This window comes from Pan paniscus, chromosome 16, assembly GCF_029289425.2.
Source record: "Pan paniscus chromosome 16, NHGRI_mPanPan1-v2.0_pri, whole genome shotgun sequence".
Taxonomy (NCBI): domain Eukaryota; kingdom Metazoa; phylum Chordata; class Mammalia; order Primates; family Hominidae; genus Pan; species Pan paniscus.
This window is the reverse complement of record NC_073265.2, coordinates 33959341-33976367: the sequence shown is the minus strand read 5'-3', so window position 1 is coordinate 33976367 and position 17027 is coordinate 33959341. Positions and strand designations below refer to the sequence as shown.

The 17027-nt window shown below is 43.7% G+C and overlaps 2 protein-coding genes across 3 annotated transcripts in view; one reads left to right on the top strand and one right to left on the bottom strand.

Annotated features, from left to right (window-relative positions):
• Positions 1-9091: 9091 nt before the first annotated feature.
• On the bottom strand, positions 9092-15751 carry B2M (beta-2-microglobulin). Of its 2 annotated transcripts, XM_008963803.6 has the most exons (4): positions 15620-15751; positions 11541-11819; positions 10887-10914; positions 9092-9634 (listed from the first exon to the last, which is right to left on the bottom strand). In XM_008963803.6, the coding sequence occupies exons 1-3, from the start codon at positions 15684-15686 to the stop codon at positions 10901-10903; spliced, it is 360 nt and encodes a 119-aa protein (XP_008962051.1). In that variant the 5' UTR covers positions 15687-15751; the 3' UTR covers positions 9092-9634; positions 10887-10900. The 2 variants fall into 2 exon arrangements, with proteins under 2 accessions (XP_008962051.1, XP_008962050.1); XM_008963802.6 differs by lacking the exons at positions 9092-9634; positions 10887-10914 and having other exon boundaries at positions 11503-11819.
• Positions 15752-16025: 274 nt separating this feature from the next.
• The window catches only part of PATL2 (PAT1 homolog 2), a 47430-nt gene continuing 46428 nt past the window's right edge, over positions 16026-17027 (top strand). The window contains exons 1-2 of the mRNA XM_055098376.2: positions 16026-16213; positions 16641-16699. The gene's annotated coding sequence lies outside the window, so the exon portion shown is untranslated. The remainder of the gene's footprint in view (positions 16214-16640; positions 16700-17027) is intronic.

Genomic DNA, 17027 nt, shown 5'->3' with positions numbered 1-17027 from the left:
TCTCCCTGCTGTGGTAATTTGCTCTAATGAGCTGTGAAAATAAAGAACCACTGGAAGTAAAAGCAGTTGCCTGGAGTCTTGCATCTTACAGAGCCCTTCTCATTGCCATCCCCTTCTCAGAACCACCCTAAAAGAGTGCCCGGCACAAAGTAGACACTCCATATTTATTTAACAAATGATTAAGTGAATAAATAAGTAAATTTCTGATATAGGAATAATTATCCCATTTTATGGATATGGTGACAAAGGGTCAGGTCAGCAATATGACTCTTTTCCAATTTCTTTTGTGGAATTAGGATTCAAACTCAGGTCTGAGTCCAATATCATACACACTGTAATGCTATCCCCTTAGAAACTTTGAACTTGTAATGGAAGTTTGGGGTTGCATGTGTTATGGGCCCAGCAGAGGATGTTGACAGGAAACATGACTCACCCAGATCTGGCTTTATAAGCCAGTTCTCAGCTTTTGCATAGTTTGCTGCTAACAGCTAGCATCTGCAATTACCCTCAGTCCTGCAGATTACCCTCAGACACTGGAGGGAGCCGGAAGTATCTCGGAGTTTTATGTTTCACCTCTTTCCACAACCCTGGATAGCCAAAGACAGGCTGATGAAGAGCACCAAAGCCCAGCTCCTTTGTGTTGAGGCAGGAAAAACTCTGAGGTGTGTTCTTGTTCTAAAGCTTCCCGTGTGATCAGGCTGAGTGTAGGACTTCTGAAATCACGCTCTCGCTTGGCTTCTTCCCATTCCCTGTCCTTCATCCCCCACTCCTTTACTGTTCTTTTCCTAGGAGCCCCCCACTTTTTTTTTTGAGACAGAGTTTCACTCTTCTTCCCCGGGCTGGAGTGCAATGGCACGGTCTCGAAGAGCCCTTTCTTAACAAGTCATTTGCATCCAAATCTTTGGCTCAGGGCCTGCTTTTGCAAGACTCCACCTAAGACACTCGCTGACTCTTCAGATGATGAAAATGGCATGCACACTTGCAGACAGCTAAGGATTCTGTCTTCGTCTTTCTGTTGCTATAACAGAATACCTGAGATCAGGTAATATACAAAAAAAAAGAGGCCAGGTGAGGTGGCTCATGCCTGTAATCCCATCTTTTTGGGAGGCCGAAGACTGGAGGATGTCTTGAGGCCAGGAGTTTGAGACCAGCCTTGGCAACATAGTAAGAATCTGTCTCTACAAAAAGTTTTTAAAAACTAGCGATGCGGCCGGGCGCAGTGGTTCATGCCTGTAATCCCAGCACTTTGGGAGGCCAAGATGGGTGGATCATGAGGTCAGGAGATCGAGACCATCCTGGCTAACACGGTGAAACCCTGTCTCTACTAAAAATACAAAAAATTAACCTGGCGTGGTGGCAGGCACCTGTAGTCCCAGCTACTTGGGAGGCTGAGGCAGGAGAATGGTGTGAACCCAGGAGGCAGAGGTTGCAGTGAGGCGAGATCGCACCACTGCACTCCAGCCTGGGCGACCTAGCAAGACTCCATCTCAAAAAAAAAAAAAAAAAAAAAAATTAGTGATGCATGGGGGTGTGCATCTGTAAGCCCGGCTACTCAGGATGCTGAAGCAGCAGGATCACTTGAGCCCAAGAGTTTGAGGCTGCAATGGCACAATGGCAGAGCAAGATCCTATCTCAAAAAAAAAGAAAGGAAGAAAAATGTATGGAAGAGGCTGAGAAGTTCAACGTTGAGGGGCTGTATCTGGTTTGCTTTGGGTGAGGGCTTTGTTCCGCATCATAACATGGCTAAAGATAAAGATTTAGAGGGGCACAAGAGAGAGAGCGAAACTGGCTTTTATAACAGACCCATTCTCAGGATAACCCATTAATCCATTAATCCATTCATGAAGGAGCCCTCATGACCCAGTCACCTCTTAAAGGCCCTACTTCTTAATACTGTTATATTGAGGATTAACTTTCTTTTCTTTGCCTCATTATTTTTTATTTTTTAATTTAATTTATTTTAGATAGATGATAGATAGATAGATAGATAGATAGATAGATAGATAGATAGATAGATAGATGCATAGATACATAGATACATAGATAGATATGAGGTCTCACGATATTGCCCAGACTGCTCTTAAACTCCTCCTGGGTTCAAACAATCCTCCTGCCTCAGCCTTCCAAGTAGCTGGGACCACAGGTGTGTGCTACCACACCCAGCTAATTTTTGTTTGTTTGATTTTGTAGAGAGGAGGACTCACTATGTTGCCCAGGCTGGTCTCAAACTCCTGGGCTCATGCGATCCTCCAGTCTCAGCCTCCCAAAATGCTGGGATTAGAAGTGTGAGCCACTGTGCCCAGCCAGGATTAAGTTTCAACATGAATTTCAGAAGGGACAAACATTCGAGCCATAATAAGTGACGAGAAAACCGCTTCAACTATGCTGTGTCATTCAGTGGCAGCAAAAGTCCTCTCAGTTTTTCTAAATGAAAACAGTTAAAAGAGGAAGTGCCTGTAATCCCAGCACTTTGGGAGGCCAAGGCGAGCAGATCACGAGGTCAGGAGTTTGAGACCAGCCTGGCCAGCATGGTGAAACCCCATCTCTACCAAAAACATACACATAAAAAAATTAGTCAGGCATGGTGGTGCATGCCTGTATTCCCAGCTACTCGGGAGGCTGAGGCAGGAGAATCACTTGAACCCAGGAAGCAGAGGTTGCAGTGAGCCGAGATTGCGCCACTGCACTCCAGCCTGGGCGATACAGTGAGACTCTGTCTAAAGAAAAAAAAAAAAAAAAAAAAGAGGAAGTGGTCCATGTGGTCCGTGGGGGAGCGGAAGCCTGCACATCATTGCAGGCTTCACTTGGGCCTGTGTGTCTTACCAAAGACATAGATAACGCCTCAGTTTCTTAGACTTTTTAATCACCTATGTTGTGGAGGACCAAAGATGTCTAATAATTGCATCCAACTAATGACAGGAGATATACAGAGTTTAGTGCATAGTAAGTGCTTAATATATGCTCGACTGTTATTTTGATTGTATTTATCAGTTTTTTTTTTCTATTAGGGCTTCTCATAGCTCTCCAAAGTACCAGAATAATTTCTATGCACAAACTTTTCAATCAAGGTAATCACAGATGTTTTATTATTTATTTTACGATATCTAGAACCCAAATATTAGCCTTCAATTTTTTTCCTATAGGTCTAGACTCCAGGGAAAGACAATGCTAATTTTTCCCCCTAAAACTTTGATGGCTACATCACAGACAAAATATTTTTTTATTATAGGAAATGGCTGGGTGTGGTGACTCTGTAATCCCAGCACTTTGAGAGGCGAGACTAGAGGATCGCTTGAACCCAGGAGTTCAAGACCAGCCAGGGAAACATAGTGAGACCCCCATCTCTACAAAAAAAAATACAAAAAAATTAGCCAGGAATGGGTGGTGCACACCTGTGGTCTCAGCTACTTGGGAGGCTGAGATGGGAGGATTGCTTGAGTCCAAGAGGCTGAGGCTGCAGTGAGCCAAGATTGTGCCACTGCACACAAGCCTGGGTGACAGGGTAATACCCTGTCTCAGAAAAGAAAAGAAAAGAAAAAAAGAAAAGACCTTGAGTTTTGATTCAAGGGTTTACAACACAAAAATGACAAGTAAAAAGCAACAGCCCAAAAATACCGTGAAAGTGGTTGTTGACAAAACTAGAAAGACATATCCATTTGTGACATGTTTTCCTTAGGGATCATGAAAAAAAGTAAGATATAAAAATTATTATTTAACAGTAACCCCTTTTTTAAAGGAGGATACAGTTAACCTTTGAACAATACAGATTTAGGGTGCAAGGGTCTACTTTTTTTTTTTTTTTTTTTTTCCTTTTTGAGGGACTTGCTTCATCACCCAGGCTGGAGTGTAGTGTCCTGATCTCTGCTCACTGCAGCCTCAACCTCCCAGGCTCAAGTGATGCAAGCGTCCACTTTTTTTGTGTGTGTGTGTGACAAAGTCTTGCTCTGTCACCCAGGCTAGTGTACGGTGATGCAATCTCCGCTCACTGCAACCTCCGCCTCCTGGGTTCAAGTGATTCTCCTGCCTCAGCCTCCCAAGTAGCTGGGATTACAGGTATGTACCACCACACCCAGCTAATTTTTGTATTTTTAGTAGAGATGGGGTTTCACCATGTTAGCCATTTTTTTTTAAAGAGACTGGGTCTCGGCCGGGCGCGGTGGCTCACACCTGTAATCCCAGCACTTTGGGAGGCCGAGGCGGGTGGATCATGAGGTCAGGAGTTTGAGACCAGCCTGACCAACATGATGAAACCCCGTCTCTACTAAAAATACAAAAAATAATTAGCTGGGTGTGGTGGCGGTTGCCTGTAATTCCAGCTACTCAGGAGGCTGAGGCAGGAGAATTGTTTGAACCTGGGAGGTGGAGGTTGCAGTGAGCTGAGATCACGACATTGCACTCCAGCCTGGGTGACAGGGCAAGACTCCGTCTCAAATAAATAAATAAATAAATAAATATGTACATACATAAATAAATACATAAATAGAGAGAGAGACTGGGTCTCACTATGTTGCCCAGGCTTGTCTCAAACTTCTTAGCTCACGCAGTCCCCCCACCTTGGCCTCCAAAAATGCTGGGATTACAGGTGTGAGCCACCATGCCCCACCTAGTTTGTTTTTTTAAAGTGGCTTCTTACACATATTTTGTAGAAACTAATTTTTGTTTCAGCAATATAGTATGGGTATGCTTCCATGTCAGTATGTAGGATCTACTTCTTTATTACTGATGTTGGGACTTTTCAGTTTAATTTGCATTGCACAATTATATTTAATAAGGTTAATTAAGCTTCCAGTATTCCTCCTCTTTGCTTGCTCTCTTCTAAAAAGAGAAACTAAGGCATGCTCCAAAGGAACTGTGAAAGTTGGTCATCAAACTGGGTCATTTTTGTCTTACTCAACTAAAACAGAGTCAAGAAGCCAGGGAGAAGCACTCAGGGCACAAAACATTGTTCCAAAAATGCGATTTTCTGCAAGCCTGGAAGCTGAAACTGCCTGCTATCACCTGAAACCAGGTTTAACTAATGGCTACAGAAATGACCTGCTACAACTCTGAGACTAGTTCTGTTCATTGTCATCATTTGCCAATCAAAACTTGCCAGCTCCTCAAAACCTTACTAGCACCAGTGAAATTTTCTCAGAGCAATAAGTAATATTTTCCCATTTTATAAAACCTTTTTGTACTTCAGACATGCCAAAGACCAGCTGGTCTGTGTGTATGCCCTGAGTTGCAATTATTTCCTCCCAAATAAAACATTTTAATTTCAGAGATTCAACTCTATATTTCATTTGACTTTGACATAGTATTACCTTGTAATATCAGCCAGCAGAGCAGCCCCTCACAAAATAGCTCTGTTGAATGATATGGAATGGAGAGAGAGTTCTTTATGACTGAACTCAATGAGTCTGTCAATCTTGGATGTACATTAAAACTATCTAGAGGTTTTTAAAAAAATAACACTATACCTGGGCTCCATACCGAGAGATTATGGTTTAATTGGCCTGGATGGGAGTCTGGGAAGCTGGTGAGTTGTTGTTGTTGTTGTTGTTGTTGTTGTTGTTGTTGTTGTTGTTTTTGAGATGGAGTCTCACTCTGTCACCCAGGCTGGAGTGCAGTGGCATGATCTCGGCTCACTGCAACCTCTGCCTCCGAGGTTCAAGTGATTCTCTTGCCTCAGCCTCCTGAGTAGCTGGGATTACAGGCGCGTGCCACCATGCCTGGCTAATTTTTGTATTCTTAGTAGAGACAGGGTTTCACCATGTTAGCCAGGCTGGTCTTGAACTCCTCGTAATCTGCTCACCTTGACTTTCCAAAGTGTTGGGCTTACAGGCGTGAGCCACCGTGCCTGGCTTGTTGTTTTGTGTGTGTGTGTGTGTGTGTCTGTGTGTGTGTTTGTTTTGTTCTTACAAACTCTACATGTAATTTTAGTTTGCAGCCAGGTGAAGAGTTAATGAATGGCCTAGGTAAGTGTGGTATAATATGAAACACATTTGGTCTTTGTCCCCAGTTCCTGTCAGAAGTTCCTAAAATCCTTTGAATTTTGAGTGATAGGAGTGTCTTTTATTATTAATAATAAGCCTCTTTGGTAACCCTTGAGTATATGCTAATGAGGTTATACTCATAGGTTTGGGCCCCTAGATAGCCTCAGGATGGTGCTAGTCACCAGAAAGACCAAGTGACGAGAAGATTAGTGTGTTGGAACTTCCACCCCCACCCATCCACCTCTGGGAAGGTGAAGGGGAGCTGGAGATCAAGCTCTATAAAAACTCTTGAACGATGAGCTTCCTGTTTGCTGAATGTGTGGAGGTGCTGGGAGGGTGGCATACACCTGGAGAGGGCATGGACTGTCACCACCACAACCCCCTACATATAGCCCTATTCATCTTTTCATCTAGTTATTCGTCTGTAGCCTTTAATCTTTTATAATAGATTGGTAAATATGAACTGTCCTAGCAAATTAACCAAAGTCAAGGAGGCAGTCATGGGAGTTCTGGTTTCCAGCTGGTCAGTCAGAAGTAGAGGTAACAACCTACAATGTGTGATTGGCATCTGAAGTGGAGGGCAGTCTTGTGGGACTGAACCCTCAACCAGCAGGATCTGACACCATCTCCAGGTAGATCCCATCAAAATCTAATTGAATTATGGGATACCCAGTTGGTGTCTGCTGGAGATTGTTTGGTGTTGTTAAATTAAGTTTAGCCTAGGCAGGGCACAGTGGCTCATGCCTGTAATCTCAGTACTCTGGGAAGCTGAGGCCAGAGGATCACTTGAGGCCAGGAGTTTGAGACTAGCCTGGACAACATGGTGAAACACCATCTCTACTAAAAACACAAAATTAGCCAGGCGTGGTGGCATGTGCCTGTAATCCCAGTTACTCGGGAGGCTGAGGAACGAGAATCACTTGAACCCTGGAGGTGGAGGTTGCAGTGAGCCAAGATGGTGCAACTGCACTCCAGCCTAGACAACAAGAGAGAAACTCTGTCTCAAAAAAAGGTTTAGCCTAAAGTTGCCTTAGCTGGGCACAGTGGCTCACACCTGTAATCCCAGCATTTTGGGAGGCTGAGGCGAAAGAATTGTGCAAGGCCAGGAGTTCATCTCTACTAAAAATTAAAAAACAAAATTAGCCAGGCATGGTGACATGTGCCTGTAGTCCCAGCTACTCTGGAGCCTGAGGCAGAAGGATTGCTTGAGGCCAGGAAGTCGAGGCTGCAGTAAGCCATGATCATACCACTGAACTCCAGCCCGGGTGACAGAGTGAGACCTTGTCTCAAAAAAAAAAATTAAATAAATAAATAAAACTGCCTCCCTACGTAAGTTCAGGCTAAAGATTTCTCTCTGCATAGTGAACTGTAACCTAACTGGATGTGTAAACAGACTGTAACTTACTCTTATACCACAGAGTCTCAGCCAATCACAGGTGGCCAACTCTTCAAACCCTGTTTAAATGAGGCAAATGCTGAACTGCAACCAAGCTGGCTGCTTCTGCCCCTGACTTCCATTTTCTGCACATCACTTTCCTTTTTCTGTCCCTAAATGTCATCCAACCATGTGGCACCCCCAGAGTCATTTTGAACCTATTCTGGCTCCGGCAGCTGCCTGGTTTGAGAATCACTTTTGCTCAGTTAAACTCTGTTAAATTTAATCTGTCTAAAATTTTTCTTCTAACAGAGTGTGGGGGGAAAACCCCTGCATATCCGGTCACAGAAGCGTTATGTGTTAAGTGTAAGAGTAGAAATTTTAAAACTTTGTTTTTCTTTCAGAGTATCATCCTCCAATTTTTTCAGCTGAGTTCCTACAAGTCTTCCCCCAGACACCCTTCCTCCACTGTTTGGAATTACCCAAACCTGCCATGTGGCTGTCCTTCCTGGCTACCATGCCTGGAAACCCAGGCCCCACCTACCAATCAAGAGAACCACTAGCAACTTACTCTCAGCTCAGGCAAATGGCTTCTCTAACACCTCCCTAGATTTTTGTTGTTGTTCCTTGAACAACAACATTTCTTTTTTTAAAAAATTATTTTTTGTTTTTTTTAATTCAATTGTTTGAATTGAGACAGGGTCTTGTTATGTTGCCCAGGCTGGTCTCGGACTCCTGGGCTCAAGCGATCATCCTACCATGGCCTCCCAAAGTGCTGGGATTACAGACATGAGACACCTCGCCCAGCCTGAACAACAAAATTTCGATTGCCAAGTTCTTCGCGCATACCTATGCTATATTCTTATCAGGATATATTTTAATTATTTGAGTGCATATCTGTCCCTCCGCTAAACTGAGAAGATTGGGAGCAGTGTTGTGTTTTATTTATCCTGTCAGTATCTAGAACTAGCTAACTCAGATTCTTGGTCAAATAAACAAAGCTGGCCATCAGGTATAAAACTATGCCTTGAAAATTTTAAATCTGTTATTTGTCATTCAAAGTACAGCTGGCCTTCTGTATCCAGGGGCTCCACATCTGTGGATTCAGCAAAGCATGGATCAAAAACACTGGGGAAAAAAAGGGATGGTTGTGTCTTTACTGAACATGTACAGACTTTTTTTTCTTGTCATTATTCCTTAAACAATAACAACTATTTGCATAGCATTTACATTGTATTAGGTATTACAAGTAATCTAGAAATGATTTAAAGTATACAGGAGGATGTGCATAGGTTATATGCAAATACTATACCATTTTATAGAAGGGACTTAAATATCCATAGATTTTGGTGTCCAAGAAGGGGTCCTGAAACCAATCCCCCAGGGAGACCAAGGGATGACTGTGTATCTATTCCTTGCTAAAATATTAAATCCTTCAGATACTTTTGCTCCCTCTTAGAGTCTGCATACTCCTCATGACCTGGCCCACAGGAAAGAACTCTGGCTAAAATATAGAAGGCTGGCCTCCCACTAGACAGCTGTGTCACCCCAACTATGCCATTTAACTTCTTTGAGCATCAGATTCCTAATCTGGAAAATGTGGATCACTGAGGCCCTTTACACTGTGAACCAAACTCTATATACAAGGGGTTCACATTTTTTACCAAGTGGAACTTGAAGACTGTTTCCCTGTTTGAAAATACAGGGGTAATAGTGGGAGTGAGATATAAGAGACAACACATCAAGTTTTATGATTTATTTAACTTGTGGAACAAAAATAAACCAGATTAACCACAACCATGCCTTACTTTATCAAATGTATAAGAAGTAAATATGAATCTTATATGACAAAATGTTTCATTCATTATAACAAATTTCCAATAATCCTGTCAATTATATTTCTAAATTTTCCCCCAAATTCTAAGCAGAGTACGTAAATTGGAAGTTAACTTATGCACACATAACTATCTTAACAAGCTTTGAGTGCAAGAGATTGAAGAGTTCAAATCTGACCAAGATGTTGATGTTGGATAAGAGAATTAATTCTCTGCTCCCCACCTCTAAGTTGCCAGCCCTCCTAGAGCTACCTGTGGAGCAACCTGCTCAGATACATCAAACATGGAGATAGCACTCAAAGTAGAATTATAAAGAAGATCATGTCCATGTTAACATTATTATAACCCTATATTTTGTGCATAAAGTATAAGTGTATAAGCATATCAATATTAAAAAGCAAGCAAGCAGAATTTGGAATTCATCCAATCCAAATGTGGCATCTTCAAACCTGAAAAGAAAAGAAAAAGGTTAGCAATGAATTTATTTTATTTGGATTGCAGATCTCATTACCAAACTTGTCTAATTTCTACTGTGTAGATCACCTTTTTAAAAGAAGTAGCTGCAGACAGTTCTCCAAACCCATTATAAAGAGTATATCCTGTTAGTGTATCCCTTTGGTGCTCCCAAAATCTTAGAAGAAAAAATGCTGATATGATGTTTTGGTCAATGATGGACTGTATATATGACAGTGGTCTCATAAGATTAAAATAGCATATTTTTACTGTAACTTTTCTATGTTTAGATACACAAATACTTACCATTGTGTTACAACTGCCCACAGTATTCAGTACAGTAACAGGCTGTATAGGTTTGTAGTCTAGGAGCAATAGGCTATACCATGTAGCCTATGCGTGTAGTAGGCTACAACACCTAGGTTTGTGTAAGCATTTCTCAGAACATGTCCCCGTCATTAAGTAACACATGACTATATTAGAGTTCAGGTCCTGGCTCTACAATTCACTAACAGTGTGACTGGGCAGATCATCCACCTTCCTGATGCTCTCCCAAATCAATTCCCTGTTCTAGAATATAACAGGAGATTTGAATGGGGTTTCAGCATCAATGTACCCTGGGCAGTAGAATTTCATTGAAAAGCCTTTGGACTCCAACTAAAGATGCAGAGAAGTCCAAGTTCCTCCCTCTCTCTTGCTTCTGGAGCTCCTTGTAGTTACATCTATTATAGTATCATTATATCAAGTTATAACAATCTGTTTCCCTTTATCTCCTCTAGTGGCCTGGGAGCCTCTAAGATGCAAACACAGTCCCCATACAGGAATGGGATGTCTGCAGAACTGTATAACTCCTCTCTTCTGTCTGAAGAATAAAACAACATTATACAAAGGAAAAGAGTGGTTCATTTTCTCTCCTCAGCAGAGATGTCCAATGTGGAAATGGCAGAAGAAAGATCAAAGCCTTGCAGGTAATGTGGGTAACCACCTGCCTTTATCCTGCAATACCATACTGGCAGTTCCTTTGCCCTCTCTGTAGAGGGTCAGTAATATGGCCATACCTGGGGCCACACACCTTCTTCATGCCACTCCACAGGAGAAGGGAACATGACCCTGTAGGATTCTTCTTTCCCTGCTAAAATGTTACTCTGTCAATGTTCTCCACATAGTGAGGGTTATCATGTTAGAGCTGTCTATAAATAGTCCTCAGGACAGTGAAACAAAAACATTTTCTCAAGGTCAAAAACTTACCTCCATGATGCTGCTTACATGTCTCGATCTATGAAAAAGACAGTGGAGAAAAAAAAGGAAGACATTAAGTTTTACTTTTAAAATACCATGTACTAACAAATGTCTAAAATGGTTAGAAATAAGGCTGGCAGAATAGGCTGCTGTTCCTACCCATGAATACCTTGTTTAGAGCTGCCCAGCAGGAACAAGCCCTTCCTACTAGCCTCAGATACCAATCCAGCCAGAAAGTACTGGAGAAGTCCAGGATTATAGGATGCTAGGATAGCAGGACTTACAAACAAAGGCCTATACCTTCTTGAGATGTTCGTTCAGTGCTAAATATACCTGAAGCTGCCACAAAAGCTAGAGGAAGCCAGTAGGTAAGAAGTGTTAAGAGTGTATATGTATTTGTGCAAGTGCTGCTGCTGCTCCCGCTCAACTGCAGGGAAACTACTGGTTCAGAAACCATGCTGTGCATCAGTATCTCAGCAGGTGCCACTAATCTGATCTTTAAGAACATTCCCTGACAATCCCAATATGCAGATTGTTTATATCAGATGGGATGGGACTCATTCAGGGTAGTATGGCCATAGACCTTTTTTATATCAAAGCAGCTTTATGATATGACTACTCATACACAACTTTCAGCAGCTTACAAAAGAATGTAAGACTTACCCCACTTAACTATCTTGGGCTGTGACAAAGTCACATGGTTCACACGGCAGGCATACTCATCTTTTTCAGTGGGGGTGAATTCAGTGTAGTACAAGAGATAGAAAGACCAGTCCTTGCTGAAAGACAAGTCTGAATGCTCCACTTTTTCAATTCTCTCTCCATTCTTCAGTAAGTCAACTTCAATGTCGGATGGATGAAACCCAGACACATAGCAATTCAGGAAATTTGACTTTCCATTCTCTGCTGGATGACGTGAGTAAACCTGAATCTTTGGAGTACCTGAGGAATATCGGGAAAAGACACATTAATATTGCCAGGGTATTTCACTTGGGGCTAACTTGGTGTCAAGCTATATCAGGCACCAAGTGTTTACATTTGGTCATCGATTTCTCCCAATTCCATTTCCACTCTGGCCAAATGAACTTCCACCTTCCCAACAAGCCACCTCCATTTTGAAGAATAAACCATGACTTGGTATCTTCCCCTCATAATTCCTCTATACATGCCTTTTTTGGTTTTTTTCTAGCAGATTTCTAGCAGTATCTTCTGTCACTGGAGATTGCGCTGCATTTTTAAGAGCCTTTCTCTGGAGGCTCTCAAGGACTTCTGATGCCCTCTCAGCACTCATAGCATTCCTTAACACATCACTCAAGAGTCTACATGATTTGGCCCCAAGCTACTTTTCAAAGTTCATTTCTCAGTTCATAACAGCCCCCATCAAATTACTCATGTTATTGTACTCTGTTTCCACCCCTTCCATTTTTTTTCTTATGTTTACTCCTTTCTGTTTGGTTCCTGCTCCTGCCTTGATCTACACCCATCTGATTTTCTAAACTGTATGAAGTGTCTAGTAGAGTGCCTGGGACATGGCAATTGCTCTATACATGGCAGATGTTATTACCTGAGGTTCCTAAGTGGATCAACCCAAGGTATGTTCTTTATTTTTTTATTTTTTTGGGGGGGGATGGAATCTCATTCCGTTGCCCAGGCTGGAGTGCAGTGTGCAGTGGTGAGATCTCAGCTCACTGCAACCTCCGCCTCCTGGGTTCAAGTGATTCCTGGGACTACAGGCACACACCACCATGCCTGGTTAATTTTTGTATTTTTAGTAGAGACGGGGTTTCACCATGTTGGCCAGGCTGGTCTTGAACTCCCGACTTCAAGTGATCAGCCTGCCTTGGCCTCCCAAAGTGTTGGGATTACAGGCACAAGCCACCATGCCCAGCCAACCCAAGGTATGTTCTTACCAAACAACAAAACCTCTTTATTTCTGCTGAGGGTTTATATGCCAGACCCCTCTCTGACTTTGTACCTAATTTCATGAGCTAAAAAACAAAGAAACAAAACCTAAATGCATACAAGAGCTGGCAAATACCTTAAATGTTTGAGTTGGACCCGATAAAATACAACAGGGATAGGTGAGGACTATGGCAAATGGGACAGAACATACTTTCCATTATGATCAAATGGAGTAATGCATGTGACAGTGGGATTTGCGTTTTAATTAGCATCCACAGGTGATTGCTGTAAACTAGCCAGGTTGGGAATATATTGTCTAATGTTTCAGAAACAGTACTTTCCAAAATGAGAGGCATGACTAGACCATCCACGGGAAAGTGGGAAGAAAATATTATAAACTCTATATTTTTCATCGAAAATGAAGAGAAGTGTTAGTGCTACTAAATATACAGATTGACACTAAATATATGTGTATAAAATTCTTTTAAATACACTTATATTCAGGGTATATGATCACTAAAAGGCAGCTACTCCTCCTTGTCTGGGAGGCTGTGGGGAGAAGGAGGAGTACCAGGCCACCTTGACCAGATATATCTCTCTAGAAACACCCTGTCATTAAGGAAAGGCTACTAGCCCCATCAAGAGGTGGATTGGGGAATCTAATGAAGACCTGATTTTTTTCATAACATTAAAAGCTAAGAGAGCTCTTTGCATCTGAGCTTCTAATAATGAGAACATATTAAATGCCTCACGGATCAGAGCACAGATTCATCCTGCCTGGAACTCTCTGTTTGAGGGAAAGCGGCAAGATTTTGTGAGAGCATCACTGTAATCTTTTCTAAGAAGAGGACAAGTATCAGACAGGCTGGGTTTGAATTTGGGCTCAACCAGTTACTGGCTTTATGACTTTTGGAGAGTTATTTAAGCTTCCAAAACTTAACTGAAAAATTAATTTATGCCCACAGTAAAACAAAAACAAAACACACACACAGGTCAGAGGAGGAAAATAGACCTTCAGAGGCAATCACCATTACATGTTTCTTGTGGTATCTTCCAGAAATGGTCTATGCATGGCACGTATTACTTTGGAAATTTTCAAAATAAGATTTTTTTTTTAAATATCAGATTGTTATTTTTTAAAATGACATCTAACATAACCAGCAAATACCAGTAATGGTGATGATATATACATTATCCTTTATGTTGTAAATAAATTGTATTGAAATTAAATGCAATTTTCTCATGATCAAAACATTCTGCTTTCGATCATGTTTTGCCAGAGGAAAAGGTGAGCGGGCTTAGTGTATTGCCAGGTACTTAGAAAGTGCTCAAGATCTCTGGCGTCCTCAACAGTCTTGGTAACCATCTTGGATTATCTTTATTAATGGTTTTACAACTCCCCTGACTGACAAACCTTCACTTCTTTCTTTCTTTTCTTTTCTCTTTTTTTTTTTTTTTTCTTTTTTGAGAGACAGGGTCTCGCTCTGTTGCCCACGCTGGAGTGCACTGGCGCCATGATAGCTCAAAATCCTAGGCTCGAGAGATCCTCCCGCCTCAGCCACCGGAGCAGCTGGGACCACAGGCGCGAGCCACCACACCCGGCTAATTTTTGTTATTATTTTTTGTAGAGACCAGGCTTCACCATGTTGGCCAGGCTGGTCTCAACTACGGACCTCAAGCCATCCTCCTGCCTCGGCCTCCCTAAGTGCTGGGATTACAGGCGTGAGCTACCACGCCCAACCCCCTCATGTTTTCAAAACCGAAAGTAAGAGGCACAGTACATCTTGGAAACAACCAGGCAAAGAGCCAAAGAGGAAGCCCTCTGTACGAAAAGACCACAGGGCCCATGCCGCCCAGTTTGCTCTGGAGAATCTCACGCAGAAGGCAGGCGTTTTTCTTTAAAAAAAATGCACGAATTACAGCCAAAAGGCATGCGCTCCCGCAAAGGCCCTGGTTAGGCTTGACTTCAATCTCGATTGCTGCCATTTATCCCCTGTGTAATTAAGTTTCTTAAAATCTCGGTGCCTTAGTTTCTTCATCTGTGAGAGGCAGAAGATAACCATAGTAGTTATATATGGCGGAAGATAACTATTTTCAAAATTAAATGACGCAAAGCACATAAAGTCCTTGGCACACAGAAAGATGTCAATAACGGGTAGTTCTTATAATTTTTTAAAAGTGACATGTGATGGGAACAAATAAGTTAATTATTCGAAACCGCTTTGTATCACAGCCAAGCATTCTACAAACGTCGCGTGCTGTTTCCTCCCCACGGTGTGGCCCCACATAGACCCGGAGGTGCTAGGGCAGGCGAACTTAGCGGGCGCCTAGACGAAGTCCACAGCTCTCCAAGGGAAGCAGAGCCGCAGCAGACAGGCTTACCCGGGCGACGCCTCCCCCAGACCCCAAGCGCCCCTCCACGCGTTCACAAACCTCAGCGCCGCGCCTTTGGGACGAGCCTACCCGTCCCCCACTCCAGCTGCGCTGGGGGAGCCAGAGGCCCCGCGAAAGAGCGGAAGAGAAACCCTCCCCCAACCTCGGCGCTCTGACGCTTACCGACGCCCTAAACTTTGTCCCGACCCTCCCGTCGCCGTAGGCCAAAGGTCTCCCCTGCTCCCCGCCGAAAGGGGCAAGTAGCGCGCGTCCCGGGTGCGCATCCCCTTCCCCACTCCCAGGCCACCCCGCCGCTTCCCCGAGACCCAGCCCTGGACTAGCCCCACGGCGGGCCACCAAGGAGAACTTGGAGAAGGGAAGTCACGGAGCGAGAGAGCACAGCGAGGGCCACAGAGGGTGCAGAGCGGGAGAGGAAGGACCAGAGCGGGAGGGTAGGAGAGACTCACGCTGGATAGCCTCCAGGCCAGAAAGAGAGAGTAGCGCGAGCACAGCTAAGGCCACGGAGCGAGACATCTCGGCCCGAATGCTGTCAGCTTCAGGAATGCCCGCCAGCGCGACGCCTCCACTTATATTAAACGCGTGCCCAGCCAATCAGGACAAGGCCCGCAGGGACCGTCACCTGTCTCCAAGCCAGCGACGCAGTGCCAGGTTAGAGAGAGGGACTTTCCTGTTTTCAGTTTCCTTTTCTTAGAGTCTCGTGATGTTTAAGAAGGCATGCACTAGATTGGGTGAGTTTGCTGTCTGTACATCGGCGCCCTCCGATCTGGGGTGCGCGCCCCAGCTTGGGACACCGGGCGCTCATTCTAGGACTTCAGGCTGGAGGCACATTAAGGCTGCCCCCTCGCTTTGCAGACTGGCCCCAGAGATGCTAAGTGACTTGCTAATGGTGCCCCAGCCAGTTAACTGCTCGGACCTGCATTTTTCATTCGAGAAAACGGAAACCCAGAAGATTAAGATCTTTGAATGCTACCTAGCAGAAGGAGAACTTCTGTTTATAACTACAGCTTGGGAATTCCCTGCAGGGTTTCTTGATTCTCTGGGTAAGAAATATAGTCCCCAAAGCATCCTGAGGACAGCTCAGAGAAGGTCCTAGTGAAAGAGTACCTTTCTTTTTTTTTTTTTTTTTTTTTTTTTTTTTTTTTTTTTTTTTTTGAGACGGAGTCTCGCTCTGTCGCCCAGGCTGGAGTGCAGTGGCGCGATCTCGGCTCACTGCAAGCTCCGCCTCCCGGGTTCACGCCATTCTCCTGCCTCAGCCTCCCGAGTAGCTGGGACTACAGGCGCCCGCTACCACGCCCGGCTAATTTTTTGTATTTTTAGTAGAGACGGGGTTTCACCGTGTTAGCCAGGATGGTCTCGATCTCCTGACCTCGTGATCCGCCCGCCTCGGCCTCCCAAAGTGCTGGGATTACAGGCGTGAGCCACCGCGCCCGGCCAAGAGTACCTTTCTTGCTTCTTGTATCCCTTCAGGAAAAAGTGTTTGGAAAGTTCTGTGCCAAGAAGTTCCTCCCTATGTCCTTGCTGTTTAGGTAATTTTCTTTGGTCTGTTGATTTGTCGGGGTGGGGGGGGAGGCGGGGGGAGAAAAAAACAACCACTAATAGTAAAAGCAGTAACTGCTAGGGCTTTAGAGCTTCCAGCGCCCTCTAGGTACATCATTCTCTTAGTTTCCACCCTAGAACAGGGGCTGGCACATAGTAGGTACTCAGTAAACCGAATGAACGAATGGATGGATGAATGAATGAATTAGTGAATACATAAATAAACTGTAGGAGGAAAGAATTACCCCCATTTATTTTATGGACAGGGGAAACAAAGGCTAAGAGACTAGAATTCAAACTCTGGCCTGATTCCATTGA